We start from the raw sequence: 23515 nt of genomic DNA, 5'->3' as shown, positions 1-23515 counted from the left end.
CGCGAAGGAATGGGCGAACAGTGCAGGTTGCCGAAAGAGAGCGCCCTTGATGCACAGCTGAATGGTTTTAATATGAATGGAGTCATCCATAGCAGTCCAGTACCGCAAGCAAGGATCACGGATTCGTCCTCCGTGCGCCTTTTGTGACGAGAAAATTATACACTGTGTCGTCAGGGGCTAATCTGCAAAATCATCCACGACCCTCCCTTCCCCTGCCCTAGCCGCCAACCCCCTCTCTGTCTCTCTCGCGACCTCTTGCCGCCGCTCGCTGCCCCTGCTCGCCCCCGCCGCCGCCGCCAGCACTCACTGCCCTTCCTTCCCCTTCCTCCTCCGCCCGCCCTCCTCTCCCCTCCCTGCCTTCTCCTTCCTCCCGGCGGCCGGGGATGGGCGCGGACCAGGAGGGGCCGCCCCCCGCGCGGAAGCGCGAGCGCGAGGAGGAGCCCGCGGCCGGCGACGACGGGGGCGCAGCTGCCTCCGAGAAGCGCCCGCGCGCGGGGGACGAGTCGGAGGGCGCCTCGCTGCTGGGGCTCGCCAACTACGCGGACGAGGAGGAGGAGGAGCGCGGGGCTCCGAGGGGGCGCGCGAACGGCCGGCCCCGCGAGGAGGAGGAGGAGGAGGAGGAGGAAGACGAGGAGGATGAGGAGGAGGAGGACGAGAGGAGGGCTCCTGAGAGGCGCCCTAGGCAGGTCGAGCTGCGCCGGGACTGCCCCTACCTCGACACCGTCAACCGACAGGTATAACATCTTTTTTGTACCAGCATTTTGGCCGCCGATTGGAACACAATTGCCTGCGGTTCCATGGGGGTCACGTTGGTCCGAGACTCCCGAGTCCGGTCCTTCTCCTCACAGCTCTAGCCTCTAGAATTACCTGAGATCTGTGCAATGCTAGCTCTAGAATTACTACCTGAGCCCCTTCATCTCGAGCAGTGATGTATGCCATAGTGGTAAACTAGTGCTTTGTGTGTGCTACTACCTCACCATGTCATCCTTGTATATGCACAGATGAAATTAATCACCCCGCCATTGTCACCGATTCCTAATTCAGCACAACAAACCTCATATGTTTTGCAAAAGAAAAAGGTGAAAATTTGTAGTGCTGACCCCACAAGTACTTTGCATTTCTAAATGTGTCTATTTCCTTTGACCCCCTAGGTTTAACCCCTAAGCTACAAAAACTTCAAATTGGTCTGTGGGCAAACTGGGCATAGTGGGTTGGTAAATATAGAACATGTGGAGATGTAGAACTGGAGCATGGCACTTAGGCATTTAATTTGTTGGTGCTTGGTAGTACCTACACAGTGAAGCCTACTTGATTTTTCATATGGTATAGCTTGTTAGCAGCTGATGCTCTTCATTTCAAGCAGTAATGCAGTAGCCTACTTTGTACACTGATGATTTGTATGTGTTAAAAGTTTTCAACCCCTGCAACCCCACTATGGTCACTTGCTTCCTAATCCAGCACATCAAACCTCTGAAAGGCTCTTATGTTTTCTTCATTACAAAATATTGCAGGGCTGACTTCACAAATACCCCGTTTTACTAAAATTGGTTGTTCTCTTTTATTCTATAAGAGTTTTGGTTTAACCTGTGAGCTAAAAAAACTGTGAACAGAAGGGCTTACTTCACAAGTACTTTTATTTGTGTGTAAATTTCGTTATCTCCTTTGATTCCCTAGGAGGCTAGGTTTAAACTTGTAACTACAAAAACTGTGAATAATTGTGTGGCACACCCTTTTGGTGAATATTGCTACACATCCTACAAACTCCTCACAGATTGCTAACCCTGTCCTACACGAATTCTTTTTTATAACGAATCCCCAGCATTAGATGATGCTTTGTGCAGATTTAATTATATTAAAGCACGCCATGCTCTAGTGCTCTATTCTCTGTTCATATATGCTATATACTCTTTTTGGGAGGTGGAGGGGGCAAATTTTATGGTTAACCAAGCCATTCTGCACTCTCATGTTTATCAATGCCTGATTGTACTTTGTCCTGCTTCGTAGGTCCTTGATTTTGACTTTGAGAAGTTCTGCTCAATCTCCTTATCGAATTTGAATGTGTATGCGTGCCTAGTTTGTGGAAAGTATTACCAAGGAAGAGGCTTGAAATCGCATGCGTATACCCACAGTCTTGAGGCAGGCCACCATGTCTTCATTAACCTTCAGACCGAGAAAGTTTACTGTCTTCCTGATGGATATGAGATAAATGATCCATCACTAGAAGATATTCGACATGTTCTCAATCCAAGGTGATCATTCGTTGTTTCTGACGTTATCTATTGTCGCCTTTGTTGACTCCAGTAATCAGTTCCGCGTTTTATTGATTGGTATGGTTTGGCAGGTTTGCAAGAGAGCAGGTTAAAATTCTTGACAAGAACAAGCAATGGTCAAGAGCTCTGGATGGCTCCAATTATTTACCTGGAATGGTATGTATCTATGAAACTCTCTAAATGCTTGTTTTCTGTCATTGTGCTGTGTTGTGCTGTGGAATCCTTCCAGTTAAGGGAATATTTACCCATTCTAGCAAACTGTTTTTTAGTATTTTTTGGATAGCAAATAAAAGTACTTGTTTGAAGAAGCCATAGCAATGCTAATGAAACCCAGAGATATACTGTGGACTTGAATGGTTTGGTCTCGAGCTCTCCATTTTTACTATCTGATTCTACATCACTTTACCTCACAGTCGTCCTATATGAATGCCACCGTGTGACTTAAGGAATGGTTTAGATTGTCTTTATTCACTTGATTGTGGATGGAAACCTGCAATCATTTAGGCTCTTGTGATTTGAGAGCTAAATATTCATGCCCTTTATCATATGTTAATCACTCTTCTGATTAAATCTGCAGGTTGGTCTTAACAACATTAAGGAGACTGACTTTGTGAATGTCACAATACAATCACTGATGAGGATTACTCCTTTGAGAAATTTCTTTCTCATACCTGAAAATTATCAGCATAGCAAATCCCCACTGGTTCATCGGTTTGGAGAACTAACTCGCAAGATCTGGCATGCTAGGAACTTCAAGGGCCAAGTTAGTCCACATGAGTTCCTTCAAGCAGTTATGAAGGCTAGTGAGAAGAAGTTTCAAATTGGTGTACAATCTGATCCAGTGGAATTTATGTCATGGCTCTTGAACACGCTGCATGCGAAACTAAGAAGTTCAAAGAAGAAAAATAGAAGCATCATATATGATTGCTTTCAGGTTAGTTTTAGTATCAACTGTGTAATTATTAGAACTTGCGGTAGCTTACCTGTTACATTTGAATCTTGTTCTTGGCAGGGAGAACTTGAAGTTGTCAAGGAAATTCACAGGAAGCATTTACTGGACGATGAGCAGAATGGCGAGGCAGGTTCACAGGTTGAAACAACAAGTGACGGTATGGTCACTCAAACGTCTCGGGTCCCATTCTTGATGCTCGGTCTTGACTTGCCACCGCCACCTCTTTTCAAAGATGCCATGGAGAAAAATATTATTCCACAGGTTTGTTCACCCAAGCATCTCTGCTTTTTGCTGGAATTGCAGGACACGTGTCAATTTTTTACCTGTAAGGGGTGCTAGACTGGTATTTATATGATGGAAACTTCCCTGGTTGTGATGCAAGAACCAACGGACTCTGACTAATTCAGTTAGCTAGAGCATCGGTACATGAGAGACTTAATTCCCTATGGTCCAGCCTAGACCTGAGGTCTTGTTTCCCAAGTTTATGATCACTTAACTTATATGTAATACTAGTTTTCTTTTGTTCAGGTCTTGCTGTTTAGAGCATCAAACTTGAACTGGCTGTGGGCCTATTTTCTACTTGTCATTTTAAGTACGTGTGTCCATAGACCCATGAAAATGACAAGATGGAAAGAAATCGATAAAATTGCGGGACTATTCTGTATTAATCTCGCTGCAAGTGTAACCAATATCCTAGTCTTTCTTGGAGTCTCTTTTTCATGTACATATATGTTAAGGGGTCTCTGACCAAATTTTCTTGATGGGTAAAGTAAACAAGTGAGCCAACTTCGCCCATTATCATCCACATGATTGTTTGCCTAAACTAGTGTGAATCTAGGTCCACATTTGCTGCAGGAATAGTGCACACTCACTGAAGGGATATGATTTTATACACAACAACGAAATCTTGGCATTGATTTTTACATGGAAGTTTTATGTTTTAGTTCTCTGCATCCTGGTATTTGGCAATACTCTAATTCAGAAGCTTGCACGGTGTTCAGGTACCACTGTTCAATATACTGAAGAAGTTCGATGGTGAGACAGTTACAGAGGTGGTACGGCCATCTATTGCCCGGATGAGGTACCGAGTCATCAGACTTCCAAAGTATATGATCCTTCACATGCGACGGTTCACCAAAAACAACTTCTTTGTGGAGAAAAACCCCACTCTAGGTAACTCTCATGTTAGCTTGATGGCGAATATGACTATTCAGAGCCCGCACCTATGCTAAGAGGTTTCCATGTTCTGTGTGACAGTGAACTTTCCCGTGAAGAACTTGGAACTGAAGGACTACATCCCATTGCCCAAGCCAAAAGAGAGTGAGAAGCTGCGCTCAAAGTACGATCTCATAGCCAACATCGTCCACGACGGCAAACCGGGCGAAGGATGCTACAGAGTGTTTGTACAGCGGAAATCAGAAGAGGCGTGGTACGTGTTCTTTGTCTCATTCCTTGCGTGTATATCCCTGAGTGTCAGGCTGTGGCCTGGTAAATCATTTAACAACCCTATACCTGCAGGTACGAGATGCAGGATCTCCATGTCACCGAGACCCTTCCGCAGATGGTCGCTCTCTCTGAAGCCTACATGCAGATATACGAGCAGCATGAGTGAGCGATGGGGATCATCGTGTAGCCTTCAGTGCCCCTGTTTTTTTGGCGCTTGACACAGATGATGGTTTTTACAAGCTAATTTATGTCTGAAGCAAATTTTTGAGGGCTCGAGTGTTGTATGTCCGAATTTAATTCCTTGAGAAGTAGAAGAATCTGGGGAACTTCGCTTCAATGTTAGTTTCTTGACGCCGCCATGGAGAGATTCCAGGAGCCAGCAGCTGTAAGATGTAAAAAAACGTACCCGCACTTTTCGAGAGCTCGTTGAATCTGTTATGAATCTGTATGTTGCTACCAAGCAGGAGTGATCGTGGACGTGTTCCCAAGGGTTTAAGATGCATTTGCATACATCTGGTGTATGCGCTGGATGGTTGCTACTCACCATCAGTTTCAGCTGCACAGACAGCAAGTTCTTGTCAAGTTACTAACTTGCTATTTGCAATACATCTTGCTTGGAAACCTCCATATTTTCCATGAATGGACGTGACTGTTAAGGGCTCTTTTGGTTGGAATGATAAGTGGAGGGAAAACATTGAATATGAAACTTTCCTATAATGATATGTACTATTCATGCCTTTGGTTCAGACGAATGGGGCAAAAGAAAAATGAGGAGTTTTCGCCTTCGGTTTGAAGGAATGGGGCAACGGAAAAAGTGAAGCAGTTTTCATTTTATCCCATTTTTAAATGAAGAGAATTCTAACATCCACTTGGACATTTTTTCTCTTTCAAATCGAATTTCTATGCACGATGAACAAGACTAATATCCTTAACAGCATAACAACATTCTAACTATAATTTTTTTATCTGTTTTAACTTTGATTCGATCATATTTATTGGAATTAATGTTCTTTTCCAATTACCGTGAACCAAAGCATCCAAGTTGACATAATTTCTATGTTTACCATGTTTCGTACAAACGTTCCTGTATTATTTCTGCATTTTTAGAATCCTGCAAACCGAATGAGCCCAAAAATTCTGACATGAATTTAATGTTTTTTTCTCGAATTCAACATGAGCCTGTTCAAATTCTGACATGAATTCGATGAAAATCTCGCATTGCGATGTGGCTGGCCTTCTCTTGTATTCCTCAAATTATACATTTTGTCCACTATGTTTACGTACTTTTTTCTCAGTAACAAAACCCGCCTTCGCCTACCGTTCCCGTAAAGTGTCAACTCAACTGCCCGCCAAGGTAACGAGACGGGCGGAGCCCCATTTGCGCCACCGCCCGCCCCCAATGCCGTGCTCGCCAGGGCCCCGCCGCCGCCCGCCGCCGGCGGTGCCAATCAGCACCGGCCTGCTCCGGCAGCTTCGGATCGCGGCCGGCCAGGCCTCCCCGCGCCTCCTCCTCCTGCAGTCCCTGGCGCTCGTGCTCACCTCCAACCTCTCCTCCACCCACGCCGCCGTCTCCTCCCGCCTCCTCAACTCGCTGCTCCCGCACCTCCCCGCCGGCCGCCTCCACCTCCTCCGCCTCCTCCCCTTCGACCACCTCACCCTCCTCCTCCTCTCCTCCTCCTCCGGCCCCACGCGACCCGCCGTGTCCGCGCTCCACGCGATCGCCGTCCGCTCGGGCCACCTGCCGGCCGACCTCCGCCTCGCCAACTCGCTCCTCGCGCGCTACCTCGCCGTCGGCTCCCACGCCGCCGCGCGCTGCCTCTTCGCCGACATCCCGCGCCCCGACGCCGTCACCTGGAACACGCTCCTCCGCGCCTGCCTCCGCTCCGGCCTCCTCCCCTCCGCGCGCCAGCTGTTCGACCAAATGCCCCAGCGGGACCTCGTCTCCTTCAACTCCATGCTGTCCGGCCACTCCGCGGCGGGGGACATGGCCGGGGCCAGGCAGCTGTTCGACGGGATGCCCGAGAGGGACGTGGTCTCCTGGAACTCAATGCTGGTCGGGTACACCCGCCTCGGAGACATGGAGGAGGCCAGGAGGATGTTCGACGCGATGCCGGAGAGGGACGTCGTGTCATGGAACTCGATGCTGGACGGGTACGCCCAGGCCGGGGACGTCGCGGCGGCGAGGGCCGTGTTCGACGGCATGCCGAGGAGGAGCGCCGTGTCCTGGAACGTCATCCTGGCGCTGTACGCGCGGGTGAAGGACTGGCGGGAGTGCCTGAAGCTGTTTGACGCGATGATGGCAGTGGGGGCCGCCGTGCCGAACGAGAAGACCTTTGTGAGCGTTCTTACAGCCTGCGGCAGCCTGGGTGACCTCGAGAGGGGGGAGTGGGTGCATGGCCTGGTCCGACAGAGGTGGGAGAGGCTCGTGCCGGACTTCCTCTTGCTCACGGCGCTGCTGACGATGTACGCCAAGTGCGGCATGATGGAGACCGCGAGGGAGATCTTCGACTCGATGCGCGAGAGGAGCGTCCCGTCATGGAACTCGATGATCATCGGCTACGGGCTGCACGGGCAGAGTGAGAAGGCGCTCGAGCTGTTCCTGGAGATGGAGAGGAGCGGGCCTCGGCCGAATGAGACGACCTTCGTCTGCGTCCTGAGCTCCTGCGCCCACGGCGGGCTGGTGCTTGAGGGCTGGTGGTGCTTCGACAGGATGGTCAGGCTCTACGGCTTCGAGCCCAAGGCAGAGCATTTCGGCTGCATGATGGACCTCCTTGGCCGTGCCGGGCTGCTCACAGGCTCGGAGGACCTCGTCCAGAACCTGCAAGAGAAAGCGTCCCTGGCGTTGTGGAGCGCCATGGTTTCTTCAGCCTCTCGGGTGCAGAACGGCTCCAAGCTCGGGGAGTTTGTGGGGAAGAAGCTGATCGAGATGAAGCCGTCGGAGGTCGGCCCATACATTCTGCTCTCGAACATCTACGCCGCGGAAGGGAGGTGGGACGACGTCGAGAAAGTGAGGGAGATGATGAAGGAGAATGGTGCTGAGAAGGATGTTGGTTTGAGCCTTGTGGGATCCAGCGAACCAGAGATCCGTCTTGGTGCAGAGGACGGCGTCTCAGTTGGAAGACGGGATGATGGCGTGGTGCTGTCGATGCTGGGCGAGATGGGCGCGCGCCTGAAGCTGCCGTTTGAGGAGCCCCAGCGCAGGGAAGCGAGGGCGTGAGGAGCTGCGTGCGTGTTCCTCTGGCGTCATGGCATGCCAGGGCCAGCGCTGCAGCAGCAGCAGCGAAGGGAGCCGAGGGTGACTGACTGCTGGCTGATTAGCAGGCGATGGAATAAGCCAGAGAACACGTTGGTTGGTGGGTCAGTGGCAGTGGTCTGAGGTCCTTGTGCTCCAGCTCTTGCCAATGGATGGAGGATGGAGAAGGCGCTCGGCTGGCTGGCTCTGCTCTGCTCAACTGATCTGGCCGGCGATGTGATGTGACAAGTGAAGACGGTGACGGTGATTGGTGTCGGCAGGGTAGGGAGAGGGAGAGCGACGGGCGTCTGCTGCAAGGCGCAAGAGGTATTTGTTCCCTGGAACGTGGACGGATGGTGGTGTTTGCATTCGGATCTGTGGAAGGACAAAGGGGAAAAGGAACATGACAAGTTCTGGAAGCATATTCGATCTCCTTACTGGCAAACCATATGCGTCCAGCGTTTTCACGGCCAACCGAAATCTTTTCCAGCAAGAAAAATCGTTTTCATTGCTAACATTTGTTGCAGGCACATTATTTTCTGTCTTTTGCCATTATGTACTCATCATATGGGCCCCACCTGGCAGCGAGACGGCGCCTTGGCCCCACGTGCAGGTCGCAAACAAGACAGAGAGAGGAGGAGGAGGAGGAGGAGAAAGAGGAGCCGCAGAAGACGAGGACAGCAGCCCAACAAGTCAGGGATCGATCGATCGGATCCAACTCTGTCCGTCCGTGCTATAAGACGAGCCACCGCCCGGTTCCCAAATTCCTCCTCCGTCTGCCTGCCTTCCGCGACCGCCAGAGTCCTGCACTCCACAACAACCATCGACAACAAGCGCCCGAGCACGCGGCCGCGATCTCTCGCCCACCCACCACCCGCGCCATGGCTTCCACCAATGGCGGCGCCGTCAGGTACGAATTGCTTCCTCCACCACCACCCCAACCCCGATCTCCTTTTCCTGCTTGCTCGATCCGTCGGGCCGGCCGGCCGAGGGAGGCGGTCGCTCGTCGGTGCTCGCGTGCGTACATCTGATTAGAAGAAAAAAGCCCACCCGCCGCAGCAGAAGATCAATCAACCCCCGCCGGCGCGCAGCTGATTGTCCCCGTTCCTCCCCGGCCGCGCCGGCCCAAGCCAAGCCCGCTGACGGAATCGGATTCCGGCCATGGTTTCCTCGTCCCGTCCATCATACGTACATGCTTCCCCAACTGTCTCTGCTCTCTCGCGGATGCCATCCCTAGCCTGAGCGGCCGGCCGGCCTGGCTGATGCGCGTCCGCGTGTCTGACTGAACCAGCGTTTTTTCTTCTTCTTCTTTCCCTTCCTTGGCAAGAAAATACTTGTGCTGCAACTAGAATCTTTTCTGTCTTCATCTAAAAAAATAATCTTTTCTGTCTTCCACGACAGATCCATCTGAACCATCTCTTCGAAGACTGTTATTATTCAGAAAACTTCCTTTATATGGTCCATACACATGTGTAGTTTAGTTATTCCTAACAACCTGCTCTGCTCATAACGAGTAGTTTGGAACGGAGGGAGTACATGTCAAGGTAGGTAGCTAGGCTGGTACTTTTGGGACGCATGGCTAAAATTCTGAAGCAACCAAACGCCTCTCAGCCATATCCACACGAAACTGAAGAGCAGTTGAATGGTAAAATCCTGAAGTCCCCGAACAAGAAAGGAGTGCAGTAGATTGAAGTTCTCTGTCCTGTTTGTTTCCGCGGAACAATACCGCTATTTGATTAGTGACCCGCTCTTGATAAATGTCTTCCGCTGCATCAGTGTTGTCGTTAGATCACCGTGCCCGTGATAAATCCCTGTCTGCTGCGTGTGTGCTCTTGTCAATTCTCCATGCGCAGCTACTTTGAAATATCTGTGGTTTGTAATACCTTGGGTATCGGTGCTTGCAGACTTAGACATCCATGGCTCCAATGTATATGTGAAAGCAGAGAAAAAAGACCCTGTTTGCCTGTATTTTCTGGATTTTCAGTGCTGGGTTGCTTAAATATCATTCATTGAAATCAATTATTTGCACTTCATACATCGTCAGCAGCTACGAAGATTTGACTGCTGAACTCTAACTGTTTTCCATACTTTGTAGTCCTCTTGCAGCGACCGTTCCAGTTGAGGCGGTTCTGTTTGACATTGATGGTACCTTGTGCGACTCGGATCCTCTTCATCACATCGCTTTCCAAGAATTGCTTCTTGCGGTAAGAAGCTTTACGATGCATGATATTTATTATTCTTTATTAGTTTCGCGAACAAGCTGACTGGCCTAATGGATGTAAACAGATTGGGTACAACAATGGTGTGCCGATTGACGATGAGTTCTTCATAAACAACATCGCTGGAAGAAGCGATGCTGAAGCTGCCCAGAATTTGTTCCCAGACTGGCCCCTCGAAAAGGGGCTGAAATTCCTAGAGGACAAAGACGTCAAATACAGAAGGTACACCAAGTTGGAACTACTTCTTGGTTATATGATTTTTTTTTAATGAGCAATTGGTTTTATGTAAGGTTGTCGATGGTTCTGTTATTTCTTAATGGGCTTTTCTCACTGTTAATGTTTTTCTCTTATTTTTAAAAATTCTGTTCAGAACCACTAGTTGGCTAGTATGACTTGGTGAGGATAAATATTTATAGTCCCTTGTTTGTTACAGTTTGGCGATGGAGCGCCTAGAGCCTGTAAAGGGCCTCCACAAGGTGGTTCAGTGGGTGAAAGATCACGGCTACAAGCGTGCCGCAGTAACCAATGCCCCAAGGATCAATGCAGAGCTCATGATCAAACTTCTTGGTCTATCAGACTTCTTCCAGGCCGTGATTGTTGGAGGTGAATGCGAGAAGCCAAAACCCGCCCCCTTTCCATACCTGAAGGCCCTCAAGGAGCTCGGAGTGTCCGCAGCACACACCTTCATCTTTGAGGTACGCATACCCTTGCATATGTATCCGTTGAACTCGCCGTCTAAAATCTGATTGGATTTACAGATACATCATACCAACATATGCTTTGAATGCAGGATTCTGCTTCAGGGACACGCGCAGGTGTTGCCGCCGGAATGCCCGTCGTCGCCGTCTCGACGAGGAACCCGGAGAAGTCCCTACAGGAAGCTGGGGCCGCATTGATCATCAGTGACTATGAAGACCAGAAGCTGTGGAACACGCTCGAAGAGATTGATAGGGAGGAAGCGAAGCTAAAGACTGGTGGAGCCTGAAAAAGATGATGGTGATGAACAATTGATTAGACCACTGCAATCTTACCCATTCTTATGATTTAAGGGATTCTACGCCCCAAAGTTATTACGGAAGGGCAGAGCTCATCTAGGTATTTTGAGCTATTAGTTTGGTATATGTGTTTCTTTTTATTGTCTAGTAGAAAATCAAATAAAAAACTTTAGTGCCGATGACATGAGATTTGTTCTGTTGATGGGACCTATGAAAATGGTATATCTGTCAGGCTCATTGCCTACCAGCTCTGTATTTTGACTGTTTGACCACTCTGTTTGATTGAGCTTCTCTTTATTAATATGAAAACAATATGGTAATGATGGACATCGCAACGTCGACTGCTCCTTTAAACAGAAGTTATGGTAGCACAGAGCCTCTCTTTATGATTCAAGGGATTCTATGTCTTGAAGTTCTGGTTTCACGGAGCTCATCAAAGCATTTCAAGCTTTTAGTTTGGTACATACGTGTTTCTTAGAAACAAATAAAATATCTTTAGAGCCCATGCCATGAGATTGCTGTGTTGATGGGATCTATGAAAATTGCAAGTCTGTTACCACCTCCGAATTCTGACTTGTTAATCTTCAGATCATTATGTTTGATTGAACTTCTCTTTATTAATTTGAAACACTACTAGCACATATGTCCATGCGTTGCAACGAGAAAAATTGATATTTTGTGTAACCATAATGTCCCACATCACCGGATTCACTATAAAAACATGCCGCAACACAAAATCCTTTTACAAAATGAACATAAAAAAATATGTTGCAATTTAGCCGTGTTCATATTTTCTTTGCCGGGCATAATCTCCCACTGATTTCATTTAAGTATATTTAATGGCAGTTAAGTATAATCCTTTAATTAATTACCATGACATCATCACCCGTTTTAGTCGGGAATTAAATCCTTCAATTTCTAATTTAGTAGCCCCAACACATTGAAGCCTCTATATCCTCCCTTTTAATTATTCTACCTTTTTACCTCAAACCCTTCATGTAGAATTTATTAAGATCACAATCTTTCTTTTAGTTATTTCACCGGTTTACCCATAATCCTTTGTTTAATTAGCCACATCCGTTTAAATATTGTATTTAAGCCCACAATCCTTCCTTTATTAGCTCATTTGCATAATTAGCTCGCCCTAAACATGATGACTGCCACTCGTATATTTAGAGCGGGTTGGGATTAGTAAATATGAAAGGCGTATAGGTCGTTGGTTGTTATATCGAAAAGCTAGACAGGAGATCCTATGTTCAATTCTCACAATGTTGATTTATTTTGACCCAATTATTTTTCGCGGTCTCTGTGAAAGCCCATAAAAAGCCCATCAACATACAAGTACCTTCCCCAAATCGCTTAGCGTGTGTAAACCAAACGAAAAGGACTAAATCAAACCAAGAATATCTATTCCCTTTAATAGTAGGTATAGATATAGATATAGATATGGTGATTTTTATTTTGCGTGGAAGTATATGGTGATGATGGACATCTCAACGGGAACCACTTCTTTCAGAAAGCAAGTGACAAAAGTTTGAACCGGTCAGATGATGTATGACCTGACATGAGATGGATTGCCCCCAAATCTCATCAACTAACCAAGCTCTCACCGACCAACTTCTCCTTACCAATTTGAACATCCCATGGCAAATCAGGGCCAACATGGATGTGCATGTGGATCCCACCTATCAGGCAGCTCACCGTTTGAAAAACATATCGAAGTTACAAAGACCGGTGTTTGCCTCGCCGTACTTGGCAGGGGCTACCTGAGCTATAGTGACCAGAAAATGCTGACGTGCGGACGCCCTTATATATTCAAGATTTTTCTAATAGTTTTTTTGGATGAGAATTTTCTATTAGTTAAGACAAAGCAACACTGTTATATTCTATGAACTTTATATTAAAATATTTGCTAGACGTGTGCATTATAGAAGCCTCTACCAAGATACTAGGATTTGTATTTAAGTAGCACAAAATGATGTAAAAAAAAGTAACAAAAATTGTTCTATGGATGGAAATGATTTTTATGATATTTTATACTTTGCTTACGTTTAGAAAAAAATTGATTTAACAAACGTAGAAACTAAAAATAGATGAACAAACAATACATTTTCACAACATAAAACATTGTTGTGTTTGTGATTATAGATGTTTAAGTTGTAAACAATAAAAATTGATATTATTAGTATCAATGTAATTATGTATTAAATATGACTAAATAATGTAATAAAACATATATTCAATTATATATATTAAAAAGATTATGATAGTGAAATGCAAAGGATTAAAAATGTTTAGTATAAATTGATAACAATTAAATGCAGTAATGTACTTTTCGACTTTCACACCGGTTTTTGTTTGTTTTAATATTTTATTGAGTTGTAATGCATAAAATAAATAATGTTTTGAGTTTGGCCGAAAAAGAATGGAGCTCGATAAAATTGGAATAAAATCGTCAATGGCCAAAGAGAAATAATACTAATTAGACAGACACTACAAATACGAGTGAAATGAACAAAGAATAAATGTGGAATTAAAATTACTCTAATTAACCGATTTGGCTTGACATAAATTTTTGGGCCCATACTATACTAAATAAAAGTGTGTTTTGCAACCTTTATTATAGAATATCAAACATATATAAATGAATGTGTGTGCATATATATAAGTAGCGATGAAAATATATTTGTTAAATACTGGGACCAATACAAATTATATATAAAAAGTGTAAAGAAAAATGAAAAACTGTTTTCGCACTAATAATAGAACTTAAAATTAGGGTCTCCAAATTCGTTGTACACTAGGCATCTTAGTTGAAATTGATGACTGATCGACGTCGGCCGTCCGCCGTTGTGTGTCGTTGATAGTCAAATCGTGCCTACCCGTGCCTATTTAGTAGAATACAATATTTTTTTTAAAAACACTTCTAACTTTATTCATACTCATAACACTTACAAATACACTGATTTGGATCTAAGATCTAAGAAAATATGAGTAACTCCTATGACTAAAAGTTACAATGAAATCTCTTGTAAACATCTTCGCGGTATCAATATTTGCTCGAACAAATACTTTAATATCTTACGTAAATTAACTGCAATTAGACTGGATCAACGATGTTGTCACTCTTTCACCCACGATTTCTTTTTCTGGCTCGCCTGATCCTTGTAGCTCTTCGCCGTCACAGTAATTAAGCACATGTATAATTAGATGTCCAAAAGGCCCACCGGCTACGGCCTGACTGGCCAAAAGGCTGAGGTTATGACATGCCCTGCCCAAAAGCCACCCAAACCAAAAACTCCCGAATCCTATTTGGCACCCGCCGCGCCAATTAAAGGCGTTTCGTCAAATAGGCGCACCCCCCGTCCCACATAGGTAGCTAACTGGCCTGACCCATGTAGGTTTTTTCTTATCGACCGCACACACGTGAAATCGACCAGGGACATGGTTTGTTATTTGAGAAGAGAACCAACTAGTTTTGTGAAGCTTCTAGAAGCTTCCACCGGTTTTGGGAAGCTTCTGGTCGTTTTTTCATTTTCTTTTTTGGTTTTTGGGATGATTTTTCTTAAATTCGTGAACTTCTTTTTTTTCAAAATCTGTTAAATTTTTTTAAAAAATACAATTTTTTCCAATTCGATGAACTTTCTTCTAATTTGTGAACTTTTTTCAAAATCACTGAAATATTTTTCGAAATCATTGAACTTTTTTGCAAAGTCGATGCTTTTTCTAAAATAATCAATGAAACTTTTCCCAAAATTGATGAGCCTTCTCAAGTCTGTGAATTTTTTTCTCCAAAATTTATGATTTTTTTTGAATCGATGAACTTTTCTTCCAATTCTGTGAACTTTTTTTTATTTTTTTGCGAACATTCTTGAATTCCCCCTTTTTTCAAATATGTTTTTATGGAAGTTGACGGTTGAATTCTATTTTTCATTAACCTTTTCCAATTTCATGAACTTTTTCTAAATTTGCGAACGTTTCTCAAGTTCATAACATATTTTCAATTTGAATGGTCCTTTTCAAAATTATGAACTTTGTTCAAGTTCAAATATTTATTTGTTCATTCCTTTTTATCATATAATAATATGCATAATAGACTTGGTATATATCCTACTACCTCCATTCCTAAATATAAGAAGGGCATATAGACTTGGTATATATCCTACTCTTATATTTAGGAGTGAAGGTATTACATGTTAATGTTGTACTAAAAGAAGGGTCAAATTGAGTTTTTTTCCTTAAGTTTGACAAGAAAGTGGCTTAGGTCTAGTGGTTATACTCTAAAGTTCGAGTACGAAAGTTGGCTCACAGAGAGCGAACCCCGCTTCTCCCAAAATTACTTTTATTTTTGCGGTACTAGCGGATAAACCTTTTCTCCTCACCTCTTCTGAAGAGGTCTCCCAAAAACTGCGTAGAGCTATATCTCGCTTATAGCGAGTATAGCTTTCGTCTCGCCTGAAGCGCGAGCATATTGGGCCAGCCCATTAACTCAGCTAGCTCGCTCTTAGTTTCTCGTACCAGTGGAACTCCTAAGTAGCGCCTTCATCGCCAATTAGGAGATCGGGCGCTCACGCGAATGGCAACGGTCGATCAAGCATTGCTCCCTCGCTCACTCCCGTTTCCCTTCACCGATCAACTCACGTTTTGTTTTTATTTCCGGCTGTGTTGTGCTGGTTGGTCCAGGAAAAAGCCGGCCTCCTTTTTTGTGATTTTGAATATAAATTCATGGTTTATTAAAAATGGTTGTTTCTTCAAAATAGTTCAGAAAATTGGTAAATATTACACAAATAAGAAGTTCATTGATTTTGAAAGTAAATTCATCTATTTGGAAAAAATGTATTGATTTAAAAAAAGTTCATCGATTTTGAGAAAAAACATCACAAATTTGAGAAAAGTTCATTGATTTAAAAAAAAGTGGGCGCATTTTGCAAAAATGAAAAGAAAAAAAATTAACAAAAGCCTCCCAAAAAGAAAAAAAAGGAAGGAAGAAGAAAAAAAAAGAAAAAAGATGTGACTAGGTGAAATGGTTTGGGTGGTTAGCGCAACCCATGTTGAACCAGAGATCACATGATCGAATTGCAACACACGCGCAGTTATTTGTTGTGCTAAAAACAGAAAAAAGGAATATAGGCCGGCCAAGCGCCTACGAGCAGTGCACGCCGGTTTTACAGTTTGCACACTAACCAGCGTCTGAAGCGCTGAATAGGAAATGCCCATGCCAGCTGTTAGAAAAAGTCGCTCTTGACGCGATTGCAGACTAGCATAGCTTGCATGCTGTTAGATCAGCATAAGATGTTTTGTCTGTTTTTCATTTAATTTTACTCCTTGGGCTTCTTTTGTTTCTTAACCAGTTTTTATGTTATTCCATCAGCTTTCTTCATTACTTCCACTGTTTTTATTGTGGTTTTCCTTTTCCTTCCTTTTTTCTTCATTTTTCTTATTGTGGTTTTCTTCTTTTCTTTTTTCTTTCTTTGTTTTTTCTTTTCTCAGTTTTCTTTGTTTCATTCTCGAGTTTCACTCTTTCCACTCTTTTGCATTGGTTTTCTTGCGGTTTTATTTTATTTTATTTTTATTTTTTTCTTTTTAGTTTTATTGGTTTTCTTTGTTAACATTTATTTGTGTTCAACACATGTCAACATGTTTGCAGTACACGTTCAACAATTTTTAGATACATGATTGACTATTCGTCACCCTACGTGAGGAATATTTATTCATTACCCTCCTCTATTTTTACATCAATACACCATAATTTTACGTTCCGTAATTTTTCTTACTTCATACGTAAAAAGAGAACATAAGAAAATATATAATTGCCATAAAAAATATCTCATGTTACATAAAATTACAAATGTAAAACATAGTGTAAAATATGCATAAAATGCAATTTTTCTGGTCTGATGACCCATATTTTTGTTTTCTTATGTCGAATTTTACGTAGTGAATCAATATGAATATAACTATTTGTATTCCAAATGTAATTTATATATTAAACGTTCGTAAAATTACCTCAGGTAAAGAATAAGTTATCCCCCACCCTAGGTGATGAATAGTTTCACTATACACGAGGAACATGCTTTATATACACGTCTAACATTTTGAAATTACTTGATAAACATTTTGAAAACTTATATTTTTGGCTGTCTAATTTGTTCAAACATATTACACATTTTTATATATCTGAAACAAACACACATTTAACACTTTTCGAGTATACATTTAACTTATATTTTTTGGCTGTCTGATTTGTTCAAACACATTGTTCATTTTTTGTATATATAATAAACATTTTTTATACATGTAAATAACATTTTTAAAATGCTTGGTTAACCCTTTTTTAATACATGGTCAATATTTTTTAACTTCTTTCATATACTTGACTAACATTTCTTAATACAAGATTAACATTTTTATTAAAAGGTCTATAGTTTTTCCTATAAACATTTCCAAATGCTCGATGAACATTTTTAATCTTGATGAACATTTTTGTAGTACATGGTCACCATTTTTTCAGTAAGAATTTTTAATTTTTTCAATTGCTTGATTAACATTTTTGGACACAAGATTAGCATTTTTGAATACATGGTCGAAGTGATTTTCTATATGCATTTTCAACATTTTCAAATGTTTGATTAACATATGTAAAATACAAGTTTGACATTTTTAATACATGGTCAACCATTTTTTCTATACGCATTTAACATTTTTCAAATGCTTCGTTAACATTTTTGAAATACTTATTTAACATTTTTTTCAAATGCTTGATTACAATTCTGAAATACATGACCAACTTTATTCACACACTTTGTATATTTTTTTCTATACATGGGAAACATTTTCTTTACGCACATTAAATATTTTTTAAATGCTTGATTAACATTTGTTTGGAATACTTCATGTAAACTGTTTTTATGTTACATTTATCTAGAACATTTGAAAGTATAAATGAAAGTAAAACAATAAAGAAAGAAAAAATAAAGAGAAAAACATGAAAAAAGCAAGAAATTGCGGCCGTGTCCTCTCGCATCTTGGCCGGGCCATCCTGGAAGGTGCTTGACACAAGAGCGAGTTAGGTCTCGCTATAAGCGAGACATAGCGCTGCCCAAAATACTGTCGACGCCGTCGTCGGGAGATGAGATTGGCCCGCTGTGGTAAGAATTCGCATCTTGATGAACTAGTTTTTTTAAGGGGAAAAACTTCTGATCTATTCATTAATTGTCAAGATAGTAGAAAAAACACTAGAAGTAAAAATTACATCCAGGTCCATATACCACGTAGCGACGACTACAATCACTCGAACGAGCCGAAGGTGCGCCGCTGTCATCGCTCCTCCATCACCGGAGCTAGGCAAAACTTATTGTAGGAGACAGTCGGGAAGTCGTCATACTAAGAGCATCTCTAGCAGACCCCGTAAAAGGGCCGAACCTGTATAATTCCGGAAAAGACCCTCTCCAGCGCTATTTATGCGGTTTCACCGCTTGGATACGGGTCAAACCCTATCCGCCTCCGCCGCCGCTCCGCCGATTCCCCTCCCCCTCCGCCCCAATTTCTCGCCCATGGACAGCTACGAAAGTGGTGGGGATGACGCGGAGCGCCGCCGGCGCCGCATCTCTGATGCCGCACGCAAGCGGGGGGCGCGGAAGTGGCTCAACTATGGGAGCCGGCCGCCGTCGGCGTTTGAACGCCACGAGCTCGACGAGTACGAGCTCGCGGTCCGCTGCCGTGCCTCCTTCGGCTCCTCTGCCGCAGGGAGCTCGTCCGCGGACGGCTTGAGCTTGCGGCTCACTTCAGTCAACAGAGAGCCAGAGGAGCTCGGGCGAGGGATGAGGAGGAGGCTGACATGCGCTGCCATCGCGAGCTCAAGATCGAGGAGATCTTCCTCGAGCAGGGCGTCACGACATCGCAGGCGCACATGTTCAAGGAGGCGGACCTGCGCGTCATGAAGGCCGAGCAGGCCAAGGTCTGGATCGACCTCGACTCCAACGAGGACTGGGCTCCTTCGGCTCCTCCGCCGCGTCGTCGCCGCCGGACCTGTCGATTTTGGTAGCCTAGGCTCGGGTACGCTGCACGGCCCGCAGATTCCCCCTTATGTAGTACTAGATGTAGTATGATGAACAACTATCTATGATGTAGTATGATGATCAACTATGTATGATGAATGTCGTTGCAAGTTTCTCACGTGAATGTTTTTTTTTCAAATTTTACAGTTTCATATACGGGGTCTGATCTGCAGCGCACGAATATGCCCTGCAAATCTGATCTGTAGCGAACTGTAAACGCGTTTTCTGGGTCAGAATTTTACGGGGCCTGCTAGAGATGCTCTAAGGTCCCAAAGGACCAGCGCACCAGAACAACAATAGTCGCTGCTCAAGAGAAGCGTAGATCGGAAGAATCCAACCTGTAGACACATGAACAAAAACTAGATCCAAGCAGATCCACCAAAGACAAACGCCGACCGAATCCCACGAGATCTACTGGAGACAAACCTCCACATGCCCATCGATGATGCTAGAAGCACCCCGGAACGGGGGCTAGGCGGGGAGAACTTTATTACATTTTTAGAAAGCGGCTGCTATTTTACTTCCCGAGCGAAACACAAACTCAAGCAAAATTAAAAAAGAAACTAAGAACGAAGTCCTCCCGCTGGCAATGACCGGGATCCGCCATGCCTTCATGGTCATAAGGCCACATCGTGGGTAGGAGCGAAGGGGTCTGTATGACTGAGGCCCGTTTGGTTCATAAGTCCTAGGACTTTTTTTAGTCCCAACTTATAAGTACCAAGTCTCTAAAAAGTCCCTAGCTGTTTGGTTCCTGAGACTTATAAGTTCCTATAAGACCATATTACAACTATAAGTCCCTATAAGACTCTCCTTGTGAGTCTTATTTTATAAGTCCCAAATGCCCACTTTAAGTCCCTATAAGTCCCTCCTGTTTGGTTTAGACGGGACTTATAGGGACTTTTTTAAGTCCCTAAATTAATAAGTCCCTGGAAACAAACACCCTCTGATGCACAACAGTTAATGTAGCCTGATGCACATGCATACCGTGGATGCTAATCACTGCTGAAAACAAAGTTGCAACACAACCCACCCTCAAATTCCTGTGAGGTCAGCAATCTCTAAGCGAAAACAACAGAAAGAATCGAAACTGTAGAATTCTACACTTGGGATTACAACTAGGGTTAAGGCTATCTGCGCTGATTCACTTCTATATATCGGTGAGAGGCTTCAGCTGCTGCTTCTCCCTGAGGAAACTGAACAAGAGAGGCATGTAGTAGAGTAGTATGTTCAGAACATTGCTTGATTTGTTTAGCGGGAACATATTTGATTCACTCTAAATTCTTATTGTAACCCATCATCCTGATCAATGTTTGCTCAACCGCATGAGTATCCGCAGTTTTAAATGTCGTGGGTATACAACAACTCTTGCCAATTGCGAAAGTTTAGAAACTTGGCTGTCCTATTTTTCCTGCCCAGTATTTGCAAAAATGCAGGTGTCGGTGTCAAAACCGACGGATCTTGGGTAGGGGGTCCCGAACTATGCGTCTAGGCGGATGGTAACAAGAGACAAGGGACACGATGTTTTTACCCAGGTTCGGGCCCTCTCGATGGAGGTAAAACCCTACTCCTGCTTGATTGATCTTGATGATATGAGTATTACAAGAGTTGATCTACCACGAGGTCGGAGAGGCTAAACTCTAGAAGCTAGCCTATGGTATGATTGTTGTTCTTGGTCCTATGGACTAAACCCTCCGGTTTATATAGGCACTGGAGGGGCCTAGGGATACACAGAGTCGGTTACAAGGAAGGAGATCTACATATCCGTATTGCCAAGCTTGCCTTCCATGCCAAGGAGAGTCCCATCCGGACACGGGACGAAGTCTTCAATCTTGTATCTTCATAGTCCAACAGTCCGGCCAAAGGTTATAGTCCGGCTGTTCGGATACCCCCTAATCCAGGACTCCCTCAGCAGGCAAGACTTAGACATCCATTGTTTAATTTGTATGTAAATAAAAGAAAAGTAGAAAGTGACATTGTGTTGAGTTGCTTAATTAAATAGGATTCAAGCCAACCATTTGGATGTTCAGACATCATTAGCCACTAAGAACATTGCGAACCCTAACTACTTTCAATACCTTGTAGCCCTCTCGCAGCATCTATTCCGATCGAGGTAGTTCTATTTGACATTGATGGCACCCTTTGTGATTCGGACCCTCTTTACCACGTCGCTTTCCAAGAAATGCTTCTTGCAGTAAATAGTTTTAAGATGCATAACATTTATTATGCTTTATTAGTTTCGCCCACAAGTGACCGGGCTAATGGATGAAATAGATTGGTACAACAATGGTGTGCTGATAGATGAGGAGTTCTTCATAAACAACATTGCTGGAAGGAGCGATGTTGAAGCTGCCCAGAATCTGTTCGGAGACTGGCCCCTCAGAAGGGGCTTAAATTCCTGGAGGACAAAGAGGTCAAATACTGAAGGTATACCGAGTGGGAGCTACTTGGTTATATGATTTTTAATGATCAATCGATGGTTCAGTTATAGTTTTTTATGGGCTCGGCTCACTATTGATGTTTTTATCCTTATCTTTCAAATGCTCTTAAGAACCACGAGTAGGTTAGTATGACCTCTTAGGATGAATATTTATGGCCACTTGTTTGTTGCAGTTTGTCGATGTAGCGCTTAGAGCCTGTAAAAGGCCTTGTCAAGGTGGTTCAGTGGGCCAGGCTGTAATAGTTGGAGGTGAATGCCAAAAGCCAAAACCCGCCCCCTTCCCATACTTGAAGGCCCTGAAGGAGCTTGAAGTGTCTGCTGAACACACCTTTTCTTTGAGGTACACATACACTGTGTTCTATTGTAATTTTTGAACATGCCATTTGATTGGCTTTTCTAATATGTCTTATTGATATGTAATGTAGGATTCTGCTTCAACACACGAGTAGGCATTGCCGCGGGAATGCCCGTCGTCGCCGTCTTGACGAGGAACCCGGAGAAGTCCCTACAGGAAGTTGGGCCCACATTGATCATCAGTGACTATGAAGACCAAAAACTGTGGAACACGCTCGAGGAGATTGATAGGGAGGAAGCGAAGCTAAAGACTGGTTGGGCCTAAAAAAGATGATGGTGATGAACAGTTGATTGACCACTGCAAATTTACCCATTCTTATTATTCATAGGGGATTCTACACCCTGAAGTTATTATGGTAGGACAGAGCTCATGTAGGTATTTTGAGCTATTAGTTTGATATATGCTTCTTTTGTTTCTCTAGTAGAGAATCAAATAAAAAACTTTAGTGCCCAACACATGAGATTTGTTCTGTTGATGGGACCTATGAAAATGGCATATCTGTAAGGCTCATTGCCTACCAGCTCTGAATTTTGACTGTTGACCACTCTGTTTGATTGAGCTTCTCTTTATTAATTTGAAAACAATATGGTAATGATGGACGTCGCAATGGGGACCGCTCCTTTAAACAGAAGTTATGGTAGCACAGATTCTACATCCTGAAGTTATGGTTTCACGGAGCTCATCCAGGCATTTCGAGCTTTTAGTTTGGTATATACGTGTTTGAAACAAATAAAATATCTTTAGAGCCAATGACATGAGATTGCTGTGTTGATGGAACATATGAAAATTGTAAATCTGTTAACACCTCCAAATTCTGACTTGTTAATCTTCAGATCATTATGTTTGATTGAAATTCTCTTCATTAATTTGAAAACAGTATATGTCAATGATGGACATAGCAATGGGAACCCTTCTTTCAGAAAGCAAGTGACAAAAAAGGTAGAACCAGTCAGATGATGTATGACATGACATGACATGAGATGGATTGCCCCAAAACCTCGCCAACTAACCAAGCCTCACTGACCAACTTCTCCTTACCAATTTGAACATCCCACGGCACATCATCAGGGCCAACATGGATGTGGATCCCACCTATCAGGCAGCTCACCGGCGGAAAATATCTCAAAGCTACAAAGACCGGTGTCTGCCTCGCCTTACTTGGCAGGGGCTACCTGAGCTACAACGACCAGAAAACGCTGACAAACCACTTGTGGACACCCTTGTATATTCCAGATTTTTCTACTTATTAGGTTTTCTAGATGAGAATCTTCTATTAGTTAAGAGAAAGCAACATTATTATATTCTATGAACATTTATTAAACTATTTTCTAGACACGTGCATTATAGAAGCCTCTACCAAGATACTTGAATATGCTGTTAAATTGGAACATCAACGTATAATGCCATTGGAATATATTTAAGTAGCACAAATTATTCTATGGATGGAAATGATTCTTTGTGACATTTTATGCTTTGTTTGGGTTCAGAAGGAATTTGATTTAACAAATGTCCAAAATCAAAATAGATGAATACATTTTCCAAAACAAGTTAT

At 43.7% G+C, this 23515-nt stretch overlaps 2 protein-coding genes and 1 pseudogene across 2 annotated transcripts; all 3 read left to right on the top strand.

Moving 5' to 3' along the window:
- Window positions 1–305: 305 nt before the first annotated feature.
- On the top strand, window positions 306–5308 carry LOC119329952 (U4/U6.U5 tri-snRNP-associated protein 2-like). Its single transcript, XM_037603054.1, has 8 exons — window positions 306–734; window positions 2005–2249; window positions 2342–2426; window positions 2848–3204; window positions 3283–3483; window positions 4224–4395; window positions 4480–4651; window positions 4741–5308. Exons 1-8 carry the CDS (start codon window positions 384–386, stop codon window positions 4832–4834), a joined length of 1677 nt encoding a protein of 558 aa, XP_037458951.1. The 5' UTR covers window positions 306–383; the 3' UTR covers window positions 4835–5308.
- A 2594-nt stretch (window positions 5309–7902) lies between these two features.
- LOC119329664 (haloacid dehalogenase-like hydrolase domain-containing protein Sgpp) lies at window positions 7903–11443 on the top strand. Its single transcript, XM_037602730.1, has 5 exons — window positions 7903–8810; window positions 9996–10104; window positions 10187–10341; window positions 10553–10814; window positions 10910–11443. Exons 1-5 carry the CDS (start codon window positions 8455–8457, stop codon window positions 11102–11104), a joined length of 1077 nt encoding a protein of 358 aa, XP_037458627.1. The 5' UTR covers window positions 7903–8454; the 3' UTR covers window positions 11105–11443.
- Window positions 11444–18667: 7224 nt separating this feature from the next.
- On the top strand, window positions 18668–22484 carry LOC119332825 (annotated as a pseudogene).
- The last annotated feature ends 1031 nt before the right edge of the window (window positions 22485–23515 follow it).

Source organism: Triticum dicoccoides, chromosome 7A (genome assembly GCF_002162155.2).
Source record: "Triticum dicoccoides isolate Atlit2015 ecotype Zavitan chromosome 7A, WEW_v2.0, whole genome shotgun sequence".
Classification (NCBI taxonomy): domain Eukaryota; kingdom Viridiplantae; phylum Streptophyta; class Magnoliopsida; order Poales; family Poaceae; genus Triticum; species Triticum dicoccoides.
Note: the sequence above shows the minus strand (reverse complement) of the source record. Positions and strands in the feature narration are given on the sequence as shown.